Below are 26,088 nucleotides of genomic sequence, written 5' to 3'. Positions count from 1 at the left end.
ATAATTAATTTTTTAATTTTTTTATCTTATATTTAAAATAATCTGATGTGGTTGTATTTTCTTTATTATTGTGTTCCATACTAATATGTCTGGTTATGAATGGTAGGCACAAAAGTGGAGTTTTGTGCTTCATCCGCATAAAGTTATTCTCTTTGGAAATATTGGCCAATTACAACCCAAACTTGATTTATTTTCCTCTTGGGCCTAGTGAAATTGATCCCGATTTGGGCTTTCTTTGGAGTTCGCTAGACAGCCCAAGCCCAGTCTATTTGCTGAAGTCCAAAGGTTAAATCCGTAAATACATCCAACAACGCCTCTCCCACTCTCAAGAAATTCAGAGTAGCTTATTCTAAGCAAACCAAGAGTCCCTCTCCGTGATAGATATACTACGAGAGAGAGAGATATTAAGTAATATTTGCGGCATTGCTGGGTGTCAAAATCTGAAACCCTAGACAGAGCTCAAGAGTTATGGAGGGGGTGCTCTCCACGACTGACAAGCAGAGCATGGTCTCGTCCTTTTTGGAGATCGCCGTTGGCCAGACCGCCGATACCGCCACACAGTTCTTGCAGGTCACGAATTTATGTTTTGTCTGATTTCTTTGATCAAGTTTGCCACTTTGCCACTCAGGGACTGAATCTGTGGATTTTTGGTCGGGATTTCTGATTTAGGTGCTTTTTTTTGGGGGGTTGGATGAATATGGGCAACGGATATGGGGTTGAATTGGTTTTCGTGTGTGAAAATTTGTGTGCTTTCCTTCTTTTTTTTTTTTTTGGATGGGCTAATGGAAGATTTGGAGTTTGATTTTGGTGTTCTGAATTTGGTAATACGTAGAAGCATTACTGGTGTCTGGTTTTCATCGATTGAGAATAAGAAAATTGATAATTAATAGGACAAGTGTCCGAAGAGAAATCAAGGTTCTTTTAGATATTAACGTGTAGCTGAGTTATGTGGGCATTTAGCATACAGATGCTTCTATTGTCATTTTTATATATTTTGGAGATTCAAAGATTGAGATGTTGCACGCCCAAAGTCGGTTGTCTGCATATTGAAATATATATATCGGCATTGAGGAATCCTTTTAGTACATCTATTTTTGGTTCATGAACTCTCTTGATCAAAATATCTCAATTAAAATATTAACTAGTAAATGAGTTTACTTATTTTGGATGATGATTCATGTTGAAGAGTGAAAAGGGCTGGAGGGAGGCATAAAATAAATAATCTTATCATAAATAGAGAGGTGGCAGGGAGTATGATCTTGACCATAGATAGAATAGAATGATGAAGAAGATACGTGTAGCTTAGACTAACTATTTTCTAAAACATTTGTAAGTGGCTGGTTGGGATTAAGCTGTGTTGAGTTGAGTAAAATATACTAGTATTCAGGACCCTTTTAGTTGACTTTACTTGGACACTTCTAATTGATAGAAATTAGTTTTAAATTTTAGTGTATGTTTGGTTATCTAGGCTATGTTTGTTAAACTTTTCAAAAAACTGTTTTTTTTTTTTTTTTTTTTTTTTTCGCCAAAAACAAAAACACACTTTTCTAAAAGCATTTAAGAAATGATTAACTTTTCAAAACACAAAACACTTCACCAAAAACAGAAACACTTTTCAAAAAACAAAACACAACATATTTTCTAAATACTTCTTACAACTTCTTGTGGGAATATTTTGGGAAAACAGATGCTTAGTTTTTCAAGTGTGGAGGCTAACTTATTGCTTTAAAAAGGAAAAAAAAAAGATAGAGAGAGGTGGCCGCACAGCCACACCAATAGAGGAGAGGGTCGTTGTGCATCAACATCTATCTTGGTAGGTGTTGGGGTGGCCGCTTGGGCACTCCAATAGAATAGAGGTGGCAGTGTGACCGCTACTCTCATCTGTTGAGAGTGGCTGTAGCCACTTTTTCTCTTTCTCTCTCTCTCTCTCTCTCTCTCTCTTTTTTGTCTTTTTTATAAGTAAGAACTAAATCTCACACCTGAAAAATCAGCTTGTGTTTTGTCAAAATAAGTATGTTTAGTGTTTTTTTTTTTTTTTAAACACAACACTTTTCAAAAAGTTTACCAAACAATTTTCTTAAGTGGACCCCCTCATAAAATACTTTTCAAATATGGACTCCACCAAAAATGTTTCTCAACTTTCTCTGACATTAAAAACGTTTTTGAATCAAAACACAAAAAAACACTTTTCAAAACACTTAAACAAACACAACCCTAGTTTCTTGAACTATTGAAACTGTTTTGTTTTCTTGACTTCCAATATCCTCTAATTCACGAAGCATTAGTATGTCGTTGTATGGAACTCAATGATGGAGTCTTCTTGGAACAGGCCACAAGTTGGAAGCTTGATGAAGCTATTCAGCTCTTCTTTGTGGGTAATGATGGTGGGCAAGTGGTTACATCTTCACAGTCTCCTCCGGCAGAAGATACGAATTATTTGGCTTATCAAAATGCTGGGTAAGTTTAGAAATTTAGTTAACATATTAATATCAGTTTTTCAAATGCTACTTTATTGTTTTATGTTTTGACATTCACTTTTGTTTATTGACTAAGTAATTTGGAAAGGGACACGGTAAATGAAAATGATGGACAAAATGAAGGAGATGAAGTGCGCCCCCCTTTACCTGTTATAAGGGAGGCTCTTTATGATGATGCAATGTTGTATGGGTAAGTTTTCTTTTTCCAGCATTCCTTTATCATTCAAATTGAGATATTTCTGTACTTTATGTTTGATTACTTGGGTGCGCCCTTTGGTTTTTAATGAATTCGATAACTTACTATAAAAAATTCTTTTTGAAGTTGTTTGACTCGTGTCCATACCTCATCACTGCCAATTGATGCTATGTTTGTTTTTTTTTTGGTCCCTTGCCATTTTGAAATCTCCTGAAATTTAATTTGGCTTTGCATTTGCATCAGCAAGGCATCAAGACATTCATTTGTCACTATAGATTTAGTAAATTACATATAGAACATTCATTTGTCAGTCGAGTTGCATATAATAATTTCATCAATTTACCATTATCCTTACTGTTCTTTCTTTAGTGTTGGCATGCTGCACATGGGGTATGTTGATGAAGTTCAGCAAATGGATAATTGGCTTAAATGTGACTTATTATTTTCTCTCAAGGTTGTTTGTGTCATGTTTGTAAATATTTTAGATTTATTTTCTTATTGGTCTGTTAATGTTTTGGTAGTTGTAGTTTTTTTTTGATAAGTACGGTAGTATATGTGGTTATTACTATTTTTCTAATGAATTTGCTATGCTAGAGATGTTGAGGATGATCTTTTGTATAACTTTTTTTCCAACTTCAGCTTGCATTTGTTATGTTTGTGTGGCAACTTCAAATGGTGGACAATGTTGCACAAAGAAATTGTCTAGGAATCATCAATATCATTATGGGACATGGTCATGATACGATATGTATAAGATGATACTATAATTCTTTATAAATGAGGGTATTGGCATGGATCAGACAACTAATAGATTATTATTATATGTGTTAGGTTTATTTAATGTTTTCCTTCAAAAATAATTTTTTTGATAAGTAATCAACCAATCTCATTAAAAGCGTAAGGCACCCCTAAGTATATCGAAAGTATACAAAAGGAACCACCTAACTAAAAAAAGGCAAAAAGAATAAGAAAATCACTATAATTAATCGTTAGAGACGATTCATAAGCAGCAGTCCATAGATACAAAGTTTTAAAGAAAAAAGATCTCAAAGTAATGTGAAAGCAATAATTAAGAAAAGAAGTGTTTTGACCTTATAAGGGAAAACCATGTATTTTAGAGACGATATATAAGCAGCAGTCCATAGATACAAAGTTTTAAAGAAAAAAGATCTCAAAGTAATGTGAAAGCAATAATTAAGAAAAGAAGTGTTTTGACCTTATTAGGGAAAATCATGTATTTTATGTTGATCTTTGGTGTGAATTTGCACATATGGAATTTGTACATGTTAAAACTAATAAAATATATACAAAAGTCAAATGAAAATCAATGAGGATAATATCTTCCTATGAATGCTGGGTATCTTGATTCCATGAATTATGGGCTTGGATTACTATGTTATTCCCTTTTCTTCCTTGCAAACTGATGGTTGAAGGAGGCAACAGTTTGAAACACTAAGTAGTAAAGGTGAAAGGGTTCACCTTTGATAAAGATATTAGCCATTTGAGCAGACAGGTATGAACTTAAAATGGAGACTACAATTAACTACCAAATCATGAAAAAATCAACAATATCAACAACCAACTGAGTAGCATTAAATATCACAATGAAATTTCGGAGGATAATGTAGCTCTTTGTTAAGATCATGAAGAAGATAAGATCACAACAATAGCTCAGAAACTGTAATTGCAAGTGCTTAGCGCACTGTTGGCTATTATTTTGTATCTTGAGACATAAATCATTTAACTATGAGTAGTAGGACAACCAACTCAATCGACTCAAAGAAGGCTATAAGACTGTCCTAAGACCTAAGTCAAAGAGGCCATTGCGAATGGTACCATTAAGATACTGCAATATATGTTTACAACTTGCATATTGGCTGGAATGTGAGCCTGCAATCCTAATTGATTGGTTAACGTAGTTTGGACAAGTCAAAGAGAGATATTGGAGTGAGTTTTTTTCCAATTAAGTGATATATATCCAACAAGGAGCTTGATCATCTGAATCACCAATTGCATACTTGCTAATAGAATAAGAGTTCATATTCTCTGAAGGCATAACCTACAATGTTTTACAACTATCTTTAAACAGTTAAACTAAAATCAACAATAGAAGAAAAAGAAAAGGAATCAAGAGGTGAGTGGTATGAAAGGCCTAGAGTGAGGCAGTGTTTGGTGGTTGTATGAGACTGGATGGATGCAAAAGCAGATGGTGCTAGTAAAACCTCTTATGACGAGTCTTGACCCATGGACATGGAGTCATTAAAACTGGCGACTTTGGTTGATCGTGAGAGTTAGGAGGAGAAGAGAGAGAGAGAGAGAGATTGTTGTTGAGCGCTAGCGGTGCGGTTGAAATGGAAAAGAGAAAGATAAGTTTGATAGGGATTTAGGGTCTTATTTTTGTGAGCCTTTTTTTTTTTTTTTTTTTTTTTGTTTCCTATTTTCCAATTTAAGTGGTAGTAGTATCCTTCCTGTGTCACGACTATATCCTCTCGTATCATGACTGTATCCAAATTCAAATTGTGTCTAAAATTCAATTTTTTATTTTTAAATTGTCTGACACATTGGACACATGCTATTGTTTTCAAGCCATATTTGTGTTTGACACATGCAAATTTGTTGGTATGTGATGTGTTCCAGCTACTATGTTTTTGCTTGTTATTTGCTTCTATTCTACGTTTTGTGCACCTATCCTATTATTTAGTTGCAGCTTGACATGCTATTCTTGTTTTATTTATTGCATCTTGGGCCAGTTTATTCCTTATCCATTCATTAAGTTGTGTAATTTCTTTGACATTTTCATATAGAGCATCAAGGATGGGAATTGCATCTCGTGAACCAAGTTCATTAGTTGCATTCCGTAATTTTGATGAGGAAATGAAACGGCCTGAGGTTTGGGAATCGGACCAGGGCACTTCATCTACATCAGATAATCCTCGAGATAATCTTGCTTCTTTATATCGTCCTCCCTTTCATTTGATGTTCCATGGGCCCTTTGAAAAGGTACGTGTGTATGCATGCATGCTATAGAAGTTAATCTTATAACAGATGAGTGATCATCACTAGTTGTATTGGGATTAAGTAATGCTAGCTTTTTGTGTAAAGATATAGGCTTTTGTTATGGTCTTTTGGGGATGTAAACCTGGATCTTTGATCTTGATCTATTTCAGTGCTTTTACTACTTTGCTTTTCTGTACACTTTTCTGCAAAGGCAGGCAAAAGATGCTGCTTCTGTCCAGGACAAATGGCTCCTTGTTAACTTGCAATCAACCAAGGAGTTCAGCTCTCATATGGTATTCTTTTAATACTCTAGTTTGTCTTTGTTTTTATTGTTTTTATATGTCAGCATACTCATTTGGTATTATTATATTGCTTTGTGAAGCTTAATCGCGATACATGGGCAAATGAAGCTGTTTCTCAAACTATTGGTACCAATTTTATTTTCTGGCAGGTCCGTATGATGCCTTGATAGACTTTAGTGTCCTTTCTTTTTAAAGAAGTAATTGGCCCCAAGGGGACGGGGAAGGGGAGGTTTAAACTAGTAACCTCTGCTTCATGAGGCTTGGTCCCCAGTTGATTGAGCTACCCTCTTGGGGTTTGACTTGAGTGGACATATATGTGCTTCTTTTCACTTATTGTTTATTTAAGAAATGCTGTGATGTTTTGCATGGTTGCCACAACGATTCCCGACACTTCCAGCATAACTTAATGAATTTTTATTGAATGCTTCTTCTAGCCTTACTTCCCAAATGTATTTTATCTTGAAATTAGTTTATAAAGGATGTTCTGTTTGACATGGCTTCTGATGTGATCTTGTTGTTTGGGTACTTGTGGAAAACCCTTGCCAGCTTTGCTTGGAATGTCTTTTTCTGGGTTGAGGCCAGTTTTTATAATCATTGTACTGATTCTTAAATTATTTCATTTAAGTGGATTAAATAATTGAATGAATTGATTTGCATCTTTAAGAGTTGCAATTTCATTAAAAAGCTTAGAATGTTGTCCTTAGCTTTGCCTCACTTGGGAAAATGGTTGGATGGAGGTGTAATCTTATCAATCAAAAGGAAAACATTAAGGGCTTGTTTGGTAACACTTTTTAGGACAACTTTTTGTTTTTTAGTAAAAAAGAAAAAGCATTAACCAAGAACTCGACACACAAAACACTCAAAACTATTTTCACCTTTATATCACATTATAACCAAAATGCAAAAAACATCGTCTAAAAGGTTTTATCAAACAAACCCTAAAATGTCTTGGAACTTTGATTTTGGAGAACATAACCTGGTGTAGTACAAATATGATTAGTGGGAGAAACTTTTTTTGATGCCATTTGGAGACTAGAGAATCAAGCATTGCGTTGAAAGAAAGAAGGGGAAGAGTTAAGAGTTGAATAGCCTTATTAGTAAGGTTATTAATTAGTGTTTGGGGGTTCTTACTTTTCTTAGTTTTTCTGTTTTTTGTGTCCTTTTTGTATACTTCTTGTATGCTTTGGGGCGCCTACGCTTTTTATAAAAATTTTCTGATTATCTATCAAAAATTATTAGGCTGTGGGAGGCAAATGTCAAGAGACAAACTGTAGAAGGCAGAAAAACCTTCGAATAGTTAATGGTTTACTCTTTGGCCAAATCTAATAAATATGCTTTTTTATAAGTAAATGGAATTCATTAAAAAGCGCAAAGGTGCAATTCCAATACACAAGAAGTGTGCAAGAGAAACACCTAACCAAAAAGAGAACAAAAATCTAAAAAACATGAAAGCTAGAAAACTGAAAACAGCCAATGGCATCCGTCCATTATTAAAGGGTATTGAGAAAAAAATGCTTTAATTCAATTACTGTCCTCTCACGGTATTCAAAACTACAATAATTAAGATCTCTCCAATTGCACCATATCAAGTAGGCTGGAACCATCTTCCATATTATTCCACAATAAGAACTGCCAAACGATCCTCTCCAACGGGCAAAGAGGACTACCAATCTTCTAGGCATGACCCAATCTACCCAAAACTGAAAATAGCATTCCATAAAGTACAAGTAATCTCATAGTGGAGTAGGAGATGATTAATTGATTCTCCACTCTTTTTGCAGTTGCAACACTAATCTACTTCCATGATATGCCACTTAGGTTATTTGTAGTGAGGATCTTCTCGAACGCTATCATCCAAGCAAAGAGCGCCACTCTCAAAGGGACCTTATTTTGCCAAATGCTCCTCCAAGGTAAAGGAGTACTATTGTGGGGAAGTAGAACATTGCAGAACGATTTGGCATCGAACGAGTCTCTTGAAAGGGACCCAACAAAACTTGTCTTAACGTTCGACTGATGAAAGTTAATAGAAAATTCCAAAGGATCAGCCATAGAAGCATCCTTAAATCGAGTAATTTTGAATAACCTAGGAAAAGCTACCGTAAGGGTTAGATCCCCATACCATTCGTCATACCAAAATTTAATCTTGGAGTTGTCACCCACCATAAATCTTGTATGGCTAGAAAACTCCCCCTACCCATCCTAATATTTTGCCAAAGACCCACCCTATACGACACATGAACTTCATTCGAATACCTCCCACTCGAGCTGCCTTATTTAAGATCTACTACCACGCCCCATAGAGCCTTCTCATGAACATTGTGTCATAGCCACTTCCCCAATAGGGCTCAGTTGAACATAAGTCAATTTCGTACCCCCAATCCCTTGTCAAATATTGGAGAAATTATCATAGTCCAGCTTCTTAGGAGAAACGTGAACTCCTCACCAACACCACCCCACAAGAATTCCCGTTGTAACTTCTCTGTGATTGGGGACACCTACAGTGAGTGGAAAAAGAGGCAAAGTATGCAAATTAAATAGAGTGCTCTTAATCATGGTAGTCCTCCAACCCTCTGACAAATATATTCTCTTCCAACCAACCAATTGATGTTCTATCTTCTTAATAATGCCATGCAAAATAGATTTGTTGTTAAAATAGACCATACAACCCAAAGTACCACTGCAAATTCTTCCAACTAATCTAACTAGTCGATTCATCCCATAAAAGACTTCTATCTTTGTCAGTGTTAGGACCATAAATGCCTACAAAAGCCCAAGTAAATTGATCTCCAACATTTCTAAAGTGCATGTGCACAATTTTTTCCACCACTTTCCTATCCCACATGACCAAAATTCCATCGCGACCCCTTGAATCTAAACAATAGCAATCCACATGATGGCAGTCCCACAGGCTCTGCACAATGCTACAAGACATATTTTCTAGTTTAGTTTCCTTGATACGAATAACATCTGCCTTCTAATCTCTACGCAAATTTCTCTCTTAAGGCGCTTATCCCTGTTATTCAACCCTCTTACATTTTAGGAATACAACTTAGGCTTCATAAATAATTTAATGACCCCTCCCCTTAACTATGCAACGACTAGAACTGCCACCTTTAGAATCATAATTGAAAGAATTGGATGCCCACTCCTAGTGAAGACTACTTTTAATGGCATTAAGCAAAACCACAATATCCTCTTCAAACCCCTCTCACAATAAACTGACATAATGGCGAAAGTCCTTCACCTTCTACTAGACCCAACTTGAAGTTGTCCCTCTACAATCAGAATTAGCATTCGCACTAGGGCTAGAAAAACTTTGATACCTGACAGAAATGGAGATGGAAAACAAGTACACAATTCACACTCAAATGACAGATAGAAGTTCACCACCCAAGAGATAACACCAAAGGGATATATAATATCACCACCCAAAGGATTATAACAAGGGATATAGAGAATTCAAAGTTGAGAAGCTCTCTTCTCTCTCATCCACTCTCGCTTGGGTACAGGCGCATGGGTGACGCGTGTTCACTGTTTGGGTGTCTAGCTTGTTAGTTGTTTGGTTAGCGTTATGGCTACTTCGAGAAAATGGATTGTGGAGTCCAACACTTTTGAGTTACTGATTAAGAGGGGGCTTTAGGGGTGAGGTTTTTTGAAAGAAGTAATAGGAAACAAAAAACCATCTTTCTGCAGAAGGATGAGGTGCTGTGGTTGGCACGCATTATAGAGGACTTGGTGGCAGTGGATTCTTCTGAGGTTTTTTGGGACCAATCTAGAGCAGGATATCCACGGATAATCACACAGAAATGTGCTAATAGACATGGGCGGTTCTTGACAGTAGAAGAATATGATGGTAGGCATAGGAGTGGCTCGATCATTATACCAGAAGGACGTTATGGTCAAGGATGGACACGTCTCATATCGGAGGTACGTCTGGCTAAGTCTGTTTTGTGTGAGTCTAGGGAAGTCAGGGAAGTTAATAAGAATTACGATAAAGGAGGGAGAAGAAGGAGCTATGTGGAAGTTTTGGGGTCTTCGCTGCAGTCGACAGAGGACTGTTTCAATGATTTCGTTGAGCCAATAGCCAGGGTGCCAAGGTGGTTGAAGGAGGCTTCTACAGAAAAGGATAAGCAAGTCCAGCTTTCAACTATACAGGAGGAGGGTTTGCACAAGCCCTCAATTCCGGTGAGATTGGTCAGTTGCGGTATGGAGGGCCTGGTGAAGAACCAGTCCTTAGGTGGGGAGGAAACGTGCAACCTACAGGTAGGGGAGCCACTGGGTGTCCACAGCGGAGCTCCGGTGAGCAGGTTTCCATCTCCGGCGAGCAGGTTTCCGTCTCCAGCGAGTAGGTCGATCACCACGACGAGGCTGACAGCTTCGATTTGTGGTGCTGATCACGTGAAGGGATGGGAGGGGGTAGGTAGCCACGACGTGCAGACTTGGTTTCGTGTAAAAGAGGACCTAATTAATGCTAAGGAGTCTTTGGGAAGATTGAGAGGCGAGGTGGACGTGGTCTTGACAGAATTGTAAGTGCGATCAGAGTTGTGGAGGGCCTGAGTGCTCTTCCTAGGTCTGGTGGGTATTGTGATTATGGGCTAGCTGGTGGGGACAAACATAAGAAAGGAATGGCCCAGCCCAAGAAGGCTACTAAGGGAAGGCCCAAGCATGGAAGGGGTGTTCAGCCGATAAAGATGTATTTTAGGAGGAAGGGTGCTCGGCCCGTGGAGAAAGGGGAGGCTTTGGTCAGAGGACCAAAGCTGGTTGGTGTGCCGGTCAGTTCGTCGGGAAGCCCATTTGCTCCGGTGGGCATCGCCGGCAACTCCGCATGCCCCGATGGTAGGTCGTTGCACTGCGATAGGGAGGCCCACACCGGTTCTGTCCTGCAGATCGTCTCTACGCCTCCGGCAAAGGTGCCGACAGAGGAAGCTTCGTCCAGTGGGGGGGCGGCGAGGAAGATTCCGGCAGGGGATGGCGTTTTGGGAGATGTTTTGATGGTGGGTTCTATGAGCAAGGCTACGGCGATGCTGGAATTAAGCGTCCAAGCATCGGGTTCTCCGGTTGGCGCGTCGGACTGTTCGACGGGAGGCCCAAATGCTCTTGTGGGGGTCGGCGGTAGCTCTGTAAGTCCCGATGTTAGGTTGTTCTGCGATAGGGAGGCCCACGTCGATTCTGCCCTGCAGATCGATTCTTCATCTCCGGCAGAGATGCCGGAAAGGGGAATTTTGCCCAGTGAGGGGGCGGCGAGGAGGTCTCTGGCAAGGGATGGCGTTTTGGGAGTTGCCTCGATGGTGGGTTCCATGTGCAAGGCTACGGCGACAACGGAGTTTAGCGATCAAGCTTCGGGTTCTCCAATTAAGGCGTAGGGGCCTCATCCCAATCTTGCTGACCAAGGTTTTCTGAAGGGGGACTCGAGCATTTCTGGTCTAGGGATTCTGGGTAAGCAGCCTAGTAAGGGGGTATCTCTGGAAATCTATGGGTTTGCTGCCGGTGACAGTGAGGAGGCCGGGAGGGGAGGTTCTCTGGGGAGCAACTCCGGTGAACAGCCTATGGGTTCTGTGCTGGGTATTCTGGGTAAGGAGCCGGGGCTGTGCATATCACAGCTTGATAATTTGGGTGGAGTTTCTAAAACAGTGGAGGGCTCTATTTCCCAGGAATCTTTTGTGCCAGATTCTGTTCAGGATGAGCAGTTGGAGGTGCAAGAGAGGATTTTTATCATTGAGGCATGCAAGGAAGTTGGCCTATCTTGTGAAGGAGAGGAAGGAATGCTTGAAGAGACCATTGGGGTACTTATGGCTGACAACGAAGGCAAAGAAGTGGAGAGGGAAGTGTGCACTCCTGCAGTCAAAAAAGGTAAGAGGGAGCTTATTAACTTGCAGTCCTCTGTCAATTTTTTGGAGTTTTTGTCAAGGGACTGGAATAGGGGAGGGTCAATCGTGTTAAATCATGAAGCTAAAAATTTTGTCATGGAATGTGAGAGGATTGAATGAAAGGGAAAAGAGGTTGAGGGTTAGGAATTTGTTTAGAAGTTGGAAGGCAGATGTTATTTGTTTCCAAGAGACGAAGATGGACTTTATTTCGTATAACTTAGTGAGGAGCTTATGGGATGCCCGTATGTGGAGTGGTGCTTTGTTCCTTCCATTGGGGCATTTTGCTCATGTGGGACAAGAGGGCTGTAGAGATGGTAGATGTAGTGTTGGGAAGTTATGTGGCGGCTTGCTCCTTCAAGAATGTTGAGGATGGCTTTGAGTGGGCGTTTGCGGGGGTGTATGGCCCTAACAGAGTTAATGCTAGGCGTTTTCTTTGGGAGGAGCTGGCAGGGGTCATGAGCTGCTGGGAAGTGCCGTGGTGTATCGGTGGGGATTTCAATGTCACCCTTTATCCTAGTGTAAGGTCGAGGGGAGCTCATTCGCGGTCGGCAATGAGGGATTTTGGTGAGTTCATATCGGAACAGGGTCTCATGGATCTTCCCTTAGTGTGGGGGATTTCTACTTGGTCAAATAACAATTCTTGGTCCAGGCTTGACCGCTTTCTTGTTTCTCCGGAGTGGGAAGCCCGCCACCCGTATTTGGGTCAGAAGAGGATGCTTAGGGTTGCTCCGACCATGACCCTATTATTTTGGACTGTAATTCTCATGGGGGAGGCAAAAGGCCTTTCAAATTCGAGAATATGTGGCTCAAAGTGAAGGGTTTTGTGGACAAAGTGCGCAGTTGGTGGGACACGTATCACTTTCAGGGCACTCCGAGTTTCATTCTTTCCAAAAAGTTGCAAGCGCTAAAGGGGGATATTAGGAGATGGAATGCTCAAGATTTTGGCAATGTGGGGGTTTGTATTAAGGCTCGTATGAAAGATCTTAAAGCTCTGGATAGGGTGGAGGAAGAGAGAGGTTTATCCACGGAAGAGATCGAGAAGAAAAGGGTGCTTACTAGGGAGTTAGAAATTTCCCTCCTTCAAGAAGAAATCAGTTGGAGGCAAAAATCTAGAATCCGTTGGTTGAAAGAGGGTGACAAGTGTACCAAATTCTTCCATCGGATTGCAAATGCCAATCGAAGACAGAATTATATTGAGTCTCTGAACATTCATGGCACTGCTATCTCTGATCAAGAGGCTATTAGTAGTCATATTACTCGCTTTTATGAGACGCTCTTCACATAGACTCTCAGTTGGAGACCGAGGTTGGATAATCTTCACTTCGATATGTTGGAGGAGGAAGAGTCTTCTAGTCTGGAAGTTCCTTTTGAGGAAAGGGAGGTGTGGGAGGTGATCAAAAAAATGGATAGGGATAAGGTTCAGGCCCGGATGGTTTTTCTGTGGCTTTCTTCCAGGATTGCTGGAAGGTGATCAAAAATGATATCATGGCTGTTTTTGTGGAGTTCTATGATCGAGGCAAATTCGAAAAAAGTCTCAATGCTTCCGAAGTCACATGGAGCTTCCGATCTGAAGGACTTCCGTCCTATTAGCCTTGTGGGGGGGATTTATAAGATTATTGCGAAGGTTTTAACCAATAGAATGAGGGGAGTCATGAACCAGGTCATCTCCAACCTGCAGAATGCCTTCGTCAAAGGTAGACATATTTTGGATTTGGTGCTTATTGCCAATGAATGCCTGGACAGCCGACTCAGATCTGGGGATCCCGGTCTCTTGTGTAAGTTGGATATGGAGAAGGCTTATGATCACATGAATTGGAAGTTTTTACTCGACTTATTAAAAAAGGTGCGGTTTCGGTGAGAAATGGTGCTCTTGGATTGAACATTGTATCTCGTCGGTGCGGTTCTCGGTGTTGATCAATGGTTCGCCTTCCGGATTCTTTGGGAGTTCGCGTGGGGTTAGACAAGGTGATCCCCTTTCGCCTTTCTTGTTCATTATGGTCATAGAGGCTTTCAGCAGGATGATTAATGTCTCTATTAGTAGGGGTTTCATCAATGGTTTCTATGTGGGTGCCGGTGAGCATGAGTGGGTTTCTGTCTCCCATCTTCTCTTTGCTGATGATACGTTGGTGTTTTGTGGGGCAGCATCTGAACATGTTAGATTTATTAAAGCTCTCATTATTGGCTTCGAGGCGGTCTCAGGGTTAAAAGTTAATTGGGCCAAGTCTGTTTTGGTCCCAGTTGGAGATTCGGTAGAGATGGATGAGTTGGCTGGTGTTTTGGGTTGTGGTACTAGTTCTTTGCCCTTGAAGTACCTGGGCTTCCGCTAGGGGCGTCCTTCAAGCAGTTGGCTATTTGGGATGACATGTTGGAGAAAATTGCTAGAAGGTTGGCCCTTTGGAAGCGTTCATATTTGTCCAAGGGGGCAAGGCTCACTCTCATCAAGAGCACCCTATCCAATCTCCCCACCTATCTTTTGTCTCTCTTTCCCATTCCTATTTCCGTGGCGAAACGCATTGAGAAGATTCAACGGGATTTTTTATGGGGGGGGGTTCAAGGATGAGACTAAGGTCCATTTGGTCAGTTGGCACGAGGTATATTCTCCGATTGCTAAGGGAGGTCTAGGGATTCGGAGCTTGCGTCTTTTTAATCAAGCTCTCTTGGGGAAATGGTTATGGAGATTTGCAAATGAGGAAGAAGCTTGGTGGAGAAGTATATTGGTGGCGAAGTATGGGGTGGTTGGCGTTCTAAAGTTCCTCGTGGTACGCATGGGGTGGGGTTATGGAAACACATTTGTGGGGGTTGGAGGTCCTTTCGGGGTCACTTCAGATTAGAACCTGGTTCGGGGGGGAAGGTCAAATTTTGGGAGGATTGTTGGTGTGGCGAGTCGCCTCTCAAGGATGCCTTTCCGGGTCTTTTTAATATTGCTTGCAATAAGGATGCTTCCATTGCGGATATCCGGGAGTCTGTAAATGGGATGGTTCATTGGAATGTTACTTTCACACGTAGTATTCATGATTGGGAGGAGAGGGCCTTAGCCTCGTTCTTCTCGCTCTTGTACTCGTCTTCGATTCGGGGGGAAGGGGAGGACCGGATGTGGTGGATTCCTTCAAGAAAAGGGAAGTTTGAGGTACGCTCATTCTATAGGATGCTTGCCTTTAAGGAGCCTAAGCACTTTCCGTGGAAAAGCATTTGGCGCACCAAGGCTCCTTTGAGAGTGGCGTTTTTCGCATGGTTGGCCGCCCTTGGGAAACCTCTCACGTTGGATAATGTTCAGAAGAGAGGTATCATTGTGATTAATCCATGTTTTATGTGTGAGGCGGATGGGGAGTCCGTGGATCATCTCTTTCTTCACTGTGGGGTTGCGCGTAAGTTGTGGGATGTTATCTTCTCTCGCTTTAACATGTGTTGGGTTATGCCTAGAAGCGTTAAGGAGATGTTCGCTAGTTGGTGGGCGGGCGGTAGAACCTCTAGTGCTGTGGTATGGAAGATGGCTCCCCTTTGTCTTCTTTGGTGTCTTTGGAAGGAAATGAATGCGAGATGCTTCGAGGATATGTCGAGGAATCTTGAGGGCCTTATTCATTTCTTTTTGTACACTTTATTCACATGGACTACAGGTTGGCTTGTTCTTTTAGTGATCAATTTTTCTGATTCTCTTCTTCTTTCTCCCCGACTTAGTCGCTCTCTTGTATACTTCCTGTGTACTTGGGTTGCGCCCCTCTGCGCTCTTTAATGCATTATTACTTATCAAAAACAAGGGATACAGAACTAGAACACTCACCACTCTAAGGCTCACACCAAAGAGATACAGAGATATAAGGAGAACTCTCCTCTCAAAAACCAAAGGCTGGTTTTTTAACACAATACTCTAGTCTGACCTACACTTGCAGACACAAGTATTATATAAGCTTAGAACAACCCTCTAAGCATAGGATAAGCATTTAATGAAGTTAAACAAGTAATAATGGCATAAAACAATCATTAATTTGTGGGGCAGCAGACAAGGGGATAAACAGCCACCTTAATGCGTATTCCCAAGTAGGCTGACCACTCCAGTTGAAACCGTCATAACTTTTGACTTGCGACTCCAAATGATCTAAAACCTTTTTAGTTGGAAAGATAAGATTCTGAACTTCAAGCTAGACGTAGGAATGTGTTTGAAATGATGAAGTAATGGATGGCTATGATGTTTTTGAACTCACTAGAACTCTCTAGACTGCATCAGGATTTCTTCAATTTGGGCATTGGCATTCTGTTGGGCTTGTGGACTTATTTGGATTGAAGCTTGGGAAATTGTTAATGGACTCTTGCTGAACACACCTGTGTCATACTCCTTCGGTTAATGAGGACTTGCCGTCAAGTCCGTGGTCTCTTCGATTTCTTGATATGGTGCTAAGTCACATATATTGAAAGTGGCAGATACACCATACTCTTCGGGGAGCTCAATCTTGTAAGCATTTTCTCCAATCCGTTGGAGCACTTTGAAAGGACCATCTGCTCGTGGTAGGAGCTTAGATTGCCGTTTCGCTGGAAAAAGTTCTTTTCGAAGATGAATCCATACCAAATCTCCTTCTTTGAAAACCATTAGCTTTCTATGCTTATTGACCTGTGTTCGATCCTTCTCATTTTGCTTCTGAATATGACCTCGAATCTGCTCATGCAACTTCCCTTGGCTCGCTCATCAGCATTGCCACTAAATTGAATGGTTGTAGGAATTGGAGCCAAATCAAGAGGGCTAATGGGGTTTAGGCAATAGATAGCTTCTAAAGGACTACAACCAGTGGTTTGACTAGTAGACCTATTATAGGCAAATTCAGCTTGGGCAAGCAGGAGATCCCATTGACGGATGTTCTTTCCCACAAAACTCCTCAAGAGGTTTCCCAAACTCCGATTAACAACTTCAGTTTGACCATCTGTTTGGGGATGGTATGCAGAGTTGAATTGGAGGATAGTTCCAAGCTTTCGCCAAAGTGTACGCCAAAAATGACCAACAAACTTGGAATCACGGTCGGAAGTGATCGTTTTGGGAATGCCATGAAGCTTGATTATCTCCCTGAAATACAAATCAGCAACATGAGATGCATCAAGAGTTTTGTTGCAAGGGACAAAATGGGCCATCTTTGAGAATCGGTCAACCACCACCATAATGGAATCTTTGTTCCTTTGGGTTCTAGGTAAACCCACAACAAAGTCAAGACTAATATCCTCCCTTGAAGCATTTGGAACAGGCAATGGGATATATAGTTCAGTGTTCTGTTTGCGACTCTTTGTGAGGTGGCAAATTTGACATTGCTTCAGGTGCCGCACAGCATCTTGTACCATCTTGGGCCAAACGAAATTCTCCTGTACAAGAGCTAAAGTTTTGTCTCTGCCAAAATGACTAACAAGACCTCCTCCATGGGCTATTTGATAATGGCTTCTCTTAATGAACATTGGGGAATGCATAAATTGTTGTTTTTGAAAAAAAAACCATCTTGCAGCAAGAAATGGTTGTTAGGACCATTATAACATTCCTTTCAAGCACAGCCAAAATCAGGATCATCTTTGTAAAGTTTTTTGACAACTTCAAACCCCACAACCTGCACTTGCATGGTATTAAGTAAAGAGTGTCTTCAACTTAAAGCATCAGCTACTTGATTGAGTTTACCTGCCTTGTTCTTGATTGAGAATGAAAAAGCTTGTAAAAACTCACTCCATTTTGCATGTCGTGTGTTGAGCTTCTTTTGGCTGTTCAAGTACTTCAAAGCTTCATGGTCAGAATGAAGTATAAATTCTTTGGAGAGTAGATAATGACACCAATGCTCGAAGGCACAAACAAGAGCGTATAATTCTTTGTCATAGGTGGAATATTTCTTTCGGGAGTCATTGAGCTTTTCACTGAAAAAGGCAATTGGCTTGCCTTCTTGGCTGAGAACACCACCAATTCCCAGATTAGAAGCATCACAATCAATTTCAAACACTTTGTAGAAATCTGGAAGCACAAGGACTGGTGCCTCCGTTACTTTCTGCTTGAGAAGTTCAAAGCTCTTTTGGGCTTCTCCCGTCCACTTTAACATTCTTCCCTTAAGGCATTCTGTGATGGGAGCAATAATGGTGCTGAAGCCTTTGATGAAACGCCGGTAGAATGATGAATGTCCATGAAAGCTTCTGATGTCAAGAAGGGACTTGGGAATAGGCCAGTTGGTGATTGCCTCAATTTTGCTGGGATCCATCATGATTCCTCCTTGGAAACAACATAGCCTAAGAACACTATGCTATTTGTGAAGAAACGACACTTCTTTAAGTTGACATACAACTTCTGCTCTCGTAGAGTTTGAAAGACTTGTTGAAGCTGCTCCAAATGCTGTTATGGAGATTAGCTATAAACTAAGATATCATCAAAGTAAACAACAAATTTTCCCATAAAAGGTTTAAAAACATGATTCATGAGACGCATAAATGTACTAGGAGCATTAGAGAGTCCAAATGGCATGACCATCCATTCATAAAGACCATCTCTAGTTTTAAAAGCTATCTTCCATTCATCACCATCTCTCATGCGAATTTGATGGTATCCGCTACGAAGATCCAAGTTGGAGAAGACTGTGGCTCCATGAAGCTGACCAAGGAGATCATCTAGCCGCGGAATGGGAAAGCGATACCTGATGGTGATCTTGTTCACTACCCTACTATCGATGCACATACTCTAAGAACCATCCTTCTTTGGTACTAGAAGTGCTGGAACAGCACAAGGACTCATGCTTTCTCTCACAAGGCCTTTGGTGATCAATTCATCAACTTGTCTCTGCAACTCTTCATGCTCTCTTGGATTCATTCGATAGGCTGCCTTGTTAGCTAGAACGGAACCTGGAACAAGGTCAATGTGGTGCTGTATGTCTCTCATGGGTGGAAGACCCAGTGGAAGCTCTTCTGGAATAACATCAGGAAATTTCTCAAGAACTGGTTGTAAGATAAGAGGAATTTCAATTGGGTCTTTCTTTTCAACTACCACTAGAGCATACCCTTCCCCACATTCTGTTAAAACTCTCTCAACTTCACATATAGAAAGTAGATTATTACCCTCCCCTTTAGAAGGTTTAGGTATAGTCAACATTCTTAACGGAGCTAAGGTAATTTTGGTCCCATCTTTTTCAAAAGAATAAGTGTTTTTGAAACCATCATGAAAAGTTCTTCTATCTACCAAGCAATATATGACATGCATCCATAGGAACAACGTCACACAAAACTTCATCTTTGTAATTCTTCCCAATAGAGAATTGAACTAAGCATTTTGTTGTTACCTGGATATCATTGCCCTTTTTAAGCCCTTGAAGCTTGTAAGGATGGGAATGAGGTTTTGTTTTCAAGTTGAGTTTCTCCACCATGGTTGTAGACACCACATTCTCACTTCTCCCATCAATGATGACATTACACACCTTGCCACTAGAGGTGCACTTGGTGTGGAAAATATTGTTCCGAAGCCAATCTTCTTCTGCATAGGTGGATTTCAAGATCCTGCGAATTACAAGAGACTCCCCTTGATCTGCATATGTCAAGTCTTCCTCAGGCTCTTCATCAACTAGTTCATCCTCATCATCTTCCAAGTCTTCCTCAACAAGTGAGATTATCTTGCGATTTGGACAATCAAAAGCAATATGTCCAAAACCATGACATTTAAAGCATTTTCTACTTGAGTTAGAAGTATTGGAGCGATTTGAACCTGCTGGAGCTTCATTCTTGGCTGGTTGTTTGGCTTCACGCTTGGCTGGTTTGGCATCTACATTCTTGGGATATGGAGTGGTCTTGGCAGTAGAACTACTCCCCCAGTTGGTGATTCCTCCTTGATTGAAAGGTCGATAGGTACTCCTGTGCCCTTCCTTCAATTGTCTCTCCACCTTGAGTGCTAGCTTACAAACATCATTGTAAGTCCAATAAGGCTATAACTGAACAATATTACCGATTTCAGAATGTAAACCTACAAGGTAATGGGCTACCATTTGCTCTTCCGATTCTACAATATCACAACGCATCATAGAATGATCAAATTCCGCCGTGTACTCCTCCACAAAAAGTTCGTTATGCTGAAAGTTGTGGAACTTAAGAAAACCATCTTACCGATAATGATCTGGCAAATACTTCTTCTTGAGAGCCTTCTTCATCTTTGCCCACGTCACAATGCGGCTTTTCCTTTCACGTTCTCGCTGTTTCTTAAGGTGCTCCCACCAAATAGAAGCATGCTTTCTCAACTTGATGGCAACAAGCTTCACCTTGTGGTGTTCTGGAACATCTTTTTAATCAAAGATTCGTTCAATAGTGTTAAGCCAATCAATGAATTCATCAGCCTGTATTCTTCCTTCAAATTCTGGAATGTCCACCTTGACATCGTAATGGCATTGAACACCATGAAGTCTTAGGTTTTGAGGATGAGGTGGAGTGCTGTCACTTGAGGTGTGACTACGAGCTTGGTGAAAAAGATTAACACTCTCTCCATCGTCGCTGGAATCTTCATTCTCCAAGCCATCATGTTCAGAGGCTTTAAAATGTTGTAAACGTTCTTGGAGCTGCTGGACTTGTCTCCTCAAGTTGTCCATTTCGATATCTCGCGGGTCTCTTTGTGGAGCTGCTAGGGGCTGGTTAGCCTGAGCACGACGACCACGAGCAACCATAGAAATCAAGACTTAAGCAACCTTAGCTATGATACTAATTTGATACCGAACAAAAATGGGGATGGAAAACAAGTACACAAATCCTCACTCAAATGACAGATAGAAGTTCACCACCCAAGAGATAACACCAAAGGGATATAGAATATCACCACCCAAAGGATTATAACAAGAGATACAGAACTAGAACACTCACTACTCTAAGGCTCACACCAAAGAGATACAGAGATACAAGGAGAACTCTCCTCACAAAAGTCAAAGTCTGGTTTTTTAACACAATACTCTAGTCTGACCTACACTTGCACACACAAGTATTATATAAGCTTAGAACAACCCTCTAAGCATAGGATAAGCATCTAATGAAGTTAAACAAGTAATAATGACATAAAATAATCATTAATTCGTGGGGTAGCAAACAGGGGGACAAACAACCACCTTAATGCGTATTCCCGAAAAGGTTGACTACTCCACTTGAAACCGTCATAACTTTTGACTTGCGACTCCAAATGATCTGAAACCTTTTTAGTTGGAAAGATAAGATTTTGAACTTCAAGTTAGACTTAGGAATGTGTTCGAAATGATAAAGTAATGGACAGCTATGATGTTTTTGAACTCACTAGAACTCTCCAGACTGCATCAGGATTTCTTCAACTTGGGCCTTGGCATTCTATTGGGCTTGTGTACTTATTTGGATTGAAGCTTGGGAAATTGTTAATAGACCCTTGCTGGACACACCCGTGTCAAACTCAGAGGCTTACAGAAAATGGGATCCTCCCAAGTGTACAATTCTAGTTTCGATCAAGGCATGCCATTCTCTTCTACACAAAACACACCATGGCTAGCAAAGGCAAACGAATAAATAACACTCGAAGAGGTAACATCTCCCACATTGAAAACATGCCTCCTCTCCCCAAACTGGATACAATGTTCTTTTCCCAAACCAACATTGAAATCAACCCCCACAACCTACTCAAAAAACTCTTTCACCGGGGTATGAATCAAAGCTTGAAATTGAGACCCTTTTCCCCCTTTTTACCACCAATGCCCAATCCGTATGTTTATTTGATGTTCTGCCTTATTGCCAAAAAGGTCCCCGTTAAGTAAATTGGTTTGTTCTTACCCTAAGATCTCATCTTTTGCAACCAATCCACCCAAACCCATAAATTTAGACGCTAGTGTTTGCATTTAGATCGTTGGGCCGGTTGGAGCCTGAAAACCCACCGAATCTGGGAGCATCCGCATCAGAACCAGCAACATGAAGGCCTTTCTGTTGGCCAAATCTGAGCTTGAAGAATGAATGGAAGGGTGCGACTAATTGCCTGTTGGTGAGCTCTTCGACAAAATGTTGTTGGCGAGTGGGCTCATTTCACCGTCCTCTGAATGGTCCCCACTAGGCTTGCCTCACTCTCTGACCTAGAAAAATTGAAGCCCACATCCAAACAATTAATAAGCCATTTTAATTCGTCAATGCTCCAGGTTGACTCGCACGTCACGAAGGTGACAATTGGCTTCTCTAGCGACTCTTGAGTCGCTCCTATCCTGTGCAAGAAGAAATTATGGGATTTACATTTGGACTAACTCCTTGACCATTAGCACCTCGTACCTTCAAGGTTGCAGTGACATAGTTGACAGGCAGTAATTGGCAAGGAGAGGAGCATTGTTGTTCACTTCCCCAGCCCAACCAAAGCCTCCTTGTATGATCTCTGAGAGCCACTTCACCCGACGCTCCCATGGTCGCTGGTGGTCACACCACCATACTTTGCAATGGCTAACCGCGAAATGCTTCCCCTTCTTCCTTTGCCATGTTTCCGCTGCTGGAGGGCATTTTGAAAAGGCTAGGAAAGTTTGCAATTCTTGAGCAAAGCCCGACCAATCCCTACTACCTTTGGCTTCCAAGATGACCTCCAAGCCTCTCCATCCCCCTCCTGCATACTTTGCGACTGCCAAAAAGTGACCAAATTTGTTCGCAAAACGTTGAGCAGTAAATGTTTTGTTCCCCACGCTAGTGAACTTCATGAACTCTTTCCTGCCCTCTGCTTGGGGCAGAGACTCCATAGTAGCCAACATCCAAATCACTGCCACTTTACCGAGGACTAGACAAACCCCTACTTCTCTCAAAAACCCACAGGACCAATGCTCCATCCTCAAACAACTTAGCTTCAACATAAAACCAACTCACATACCCCATCTAAAAGAGTCGAAATGAGAAACTAGAACTCCTATGTCATGGAAACCAATAGACAAACAAGAAATGTCGGGACACGCCTGTATGTGCCAATGAGGGAGGGAGAGAGAGAGAGACGAAAGGTAGAATTGGGACCAACCAAGAGTTTGGTTCAATGTTGAATAAATTGTTAAACACAACTCATTTCAAAACTACGCTTTTATAAATTACTTGGCTAATATGCTGAAGTTTTAGGCAACAGGATCTTGTTAGGGGCTCTTCAGAGTTGAATCAACTAGATGGCTTCATGTATCTTTTAGGAAGATAAATTCGATGCCTGCAAGGAAAAGAACTTTTGGGAATGGCACGGTTTGGATGGGCAGGTCAACTTTGTCTAATTTTTAGGCATTTGGTTAGCATAAAAGTGTAGACATTGATAATTGCACAATTCAGTTTGGTTGGTTTCCATTGGATGCGCACCTACTTGATTCTAGAGTACTTAAGATGGCTCAAATTTGCATGACCTCCATGATAAGTTTTTAATTGATTCAATAGTTGTGAGAATGTTGACTGCTGCTTTTGCGTGCTCCTTATGGTAGACTTGGAAATTTTGGATCAGCATCTTTTGTTTCTGGTAACATACTGTGATTTTGACTTAAACACTCGGATCTTGTTTTGCAAATACAGGTGTACGATGATACAACTGAAGGCAGAAAGGTTTGCACATATTATAAATTGGATTCCATTCCTGTAGTCCTCGTCATTGACCCCATTACTGGTCAAAAAATGCGCTCCTGGTGTGGAATGGTTCAACCTGAGCGATTGCTGGAGGTTTGTGTTTCAGCAATGTGTATTCTTGTGTTTCAGTAGCATGACTTCATAAGATTTGTCCCATTTGGAAAAAGGGGCTAAAGCTGTTATATTTATAGCAAAAACTTGCACCCAATACTGGTTTATGACGCATTGCTGATCTCTAAAGCTGTTATATTTTTAGCAAAAACTTGCACCCAATATTGGTTTATGACGCATTGCTGATCTTAGAAACTGTCCTTTCAACTGTAGGATCTGTTGCCTTTCATGGATGGTGGCCCAAAGGATCATCACATAACTCTGTCTAACAAACGTCCAAGAGAAAGTTCTTTGACTTCTCGACAAAAAAGTAAAGGTATGCAAGGGTTTCAGTTCTCTGACTCCCACAAAATGAATAATTAGGCGATAGAGCTTCTCTCTATTTTCTGATATATTTAATCTGATAGAAGATCAAATGTACAATTGATAAACTGATAATAAAATTGCTAGTGTAGTCCTCAATCTTATTGTGGTCTAATTTTCTCACATCCAAGTTGTCGATGAGCTTCACCCAATGGAAAGCATGCTATATGGTAATCAGATTAGCATAACGGAAAGAGAGAATTTCAAGACTTTGATGTTTTGATGTATTGATGACATATTCTTTGTCTGATTTCAAGTGCATTACATAGTTTCTTTTAAGTTTTGGGTTACGATTAGCTTGTAAGTGATGCAGAACCTGCAAAAATCACAAGGTGAAAGTAGGGAAAAGAGAGGATAAATAAGCTAAAAGCAGGGAAGAAAAAAAGAAGCTAAAATGGGGGAGAAAGAAAGAAGCTAAGGGGGGAGAGAGAGAGAGGCGAATCAATTCCACATTCTTCATTTCATCAAAGTCTGCCTTCATTGGAGTATAAAACGCACTTAAATAGGCTAACAACAAAACCCTAATCGAATTGACTTTGGGCAAAGCCCATTGATTGAATTACAAAAATACCCTCGACTCTTGAAATTAAATAAAACATGAAACTAAATACTAATAACTAAACTAACTAATAGGACTTAAATAAAACTACATGGACCAATTACTAGAAAAAAAAAAAAGGGTGGGGGAGGGGAATAGAATTGATCTCTAAAATTAAGTGAGACTAAATTAAAGTAAAATTTGTGTCTTGCCCCTTCGTAAGGGTTGTCTTGTTGTAGAGAGAGATTCCAATTTCTTCTTGTAATCCTTTGGGTTTCTTCCCTGATTCAACCTAATAATGCAATGGTGGTTGTAGATGAAACAAATGAAGAAGATGAGGAAATGCAACGAGCAGTGGCAGCTTCTATGGAAAGCATGAAAGACTCATGTGGGGTTGCTGCTAAAGACAAAGATGCAAGTGTGACTGTTGCTGGGGAGGAAGAAACATGCTCCACGAAGAAGCTGACATATCCACCTCTACCTGAAGAGCCCAAGGGTGACAGGAACCTCCTTTGCAGGGTTGGATTCCGTCTTCCAGATGGACGCAGAGTCCAGCGAAATTTCTTCCGCACTGATCCAATACAAGTAAGAACTTTTCTGAAGCTCAGGTTATGTTGCATTACTCATTCTTTTACCCAGTTTTACAAATTAGTTGGTCCACATCTTCTGTTTTAAATTTCGTGGATGGTCCATTTCTTAATGGTTACTATGGCATCTTATCCAGTAACATTTTCCCCTTTTTTGATTGGCATTGCGTGTGATTTTGTTAATAGCTTATTCAACATTCCTATTGAGTGGACGCTGAATTCTCTTGACCTTGTCATGCAGCTTGCTATCATCAAAAATTAAACTCCTCACATTTGGTAATTTTGTTTGGCAGCTGCTGTGGTCGTTTTGCTATTCTCAACTAGAAGAAGCTGCGACAAGGCAATTTCGCTTGACACAAGCGATCCCAGGAGCATCAAATTCTCTGGATTATGATAACCAATCAACCTTTGGGGAGTCGGGGTTGGCCAATTCTATGATCTCAGTTACTTGGGACTGAAGAACGTCTTCTTGGGGACTGTTTGTGGAATTTCTTCAACTGGTAGAATTGTGCATTGCAGAGTTGTGGTTAATTATTTGCTTGCTTTCTTTGCTTTTTGTGTAACTCCCAATTTAAAATGATGGTAAAGCTTAAACATACTTTAAGCGTAATTATGTAAATACTCTTTATGTAGGGGACATGAATTTCCTGTTGTCCATGCTCTCTCTCTCGTATTTCTGTTGCATAATTTATTATGCTGGGCCTCATGCCATAGAATCTTTTGATTATAGTTATAGATTTCTTTCATTTCTCAACAACAAAAAAAGGTCACAGCTGTGGCTGTATTATTATCACAGTAATGTTCCATCATTTCTCAATTCGTTTTTATATGACAAGAGAGTGTATATATTAATTAAGATTTAAACGTGGTTAGTAGCCTTCCTATGCAATCTCAAATCATATGTATATATAATAGCTTGCGACATGTGGCATGAACCCATCATATTTTTGTTCTCTCTCTATCTCCTTTTTTCTTCTATCTCAACGTCTATTTTTTTTTTCCAAGTCTTTCACTCTCATTCCACATCTCTCTCTCCACACTCCAACATTAACATCTCTTTCTTCTCTCCACCTCTTCTCTTTCTCCACTTTTCAACATTAACAATAACA

At 40.6% G+C, this 26,088-nt stretch overlaps 1 protein-coding gene across 1 annotated transcript; it reads left to right on the top strand.

Annotated features, from left to right (window-relative positions):
- Positions 1-335: 335 nt before the first annotated feature.
- On the top strand, positions 336-25,634 carry LOC132166067 (plant UBX domain-containing protein 7). The gene is made up of 10 exons (XM_059576822.1): positions 336-570; positions 2,330-2,457; positions 2,554-2,667; positions 5,478-5,673; positions 5,886-5,963; positions 6,053-6,121; positions 23,330-23,473; positions 23,705-23,807; positions 24,709-24,977; positions 25,273-25,634. The coding sequence occupies exons 1-10, from the start codon at positions 469-471 to the stop codon at positions 25,435-25,437; spliced, it is 1,368 nt and encodes a 455-aa protein (XP_059432805.1). The 5' UTR covers positions 336-468; the 3' UTR covers positions 25,438-25,634.
- The last annotated feature ends 454 nt before the right edge of the window (positions 25,635-26,088 follow it).

This window comes from Corylus avellana, chromosome ca1 (genome assembly GCF_901000735.1).
Source record: "Corylus avellana chromosome ca1, CavTom2PMs-1.0".
Lineage (NCBI taxonomy): Eukaryota > Viridiplantae > Streptophyta > Magnoliopsida > Fagales > Betulaceae > Corylus > Corylus avellana.
Note: the sequence above shows the minus strand (reverse complement) of the source record. Positions and strands in the feature narration are given on the sequence as shown.

Bases quoted from the DNA above. Each gene is read 5' to 3' on its own strand.
- LOC132166067 (XM_059576822.1), top strand. From the start codon at position 469: ATGGAGGGGGTGCTCTCCACGACTGACAAGCAGAGCATGGTCTCGTCC. The intron at 571-2,329 runs GTCACGAATTTA...TTCTTGGAACAG, and splicing joins CCGCCACACAGTTCTTGCAG to GCCACAAGTTGGAAGCTTGA. The intron at 2,668-5,477 runs GTAAGTTTTCTT...ATTTTCATATAG, and splicing joins GATGATGCAATGTTGTATGG to AGCATCAAGGATGGGAATTG.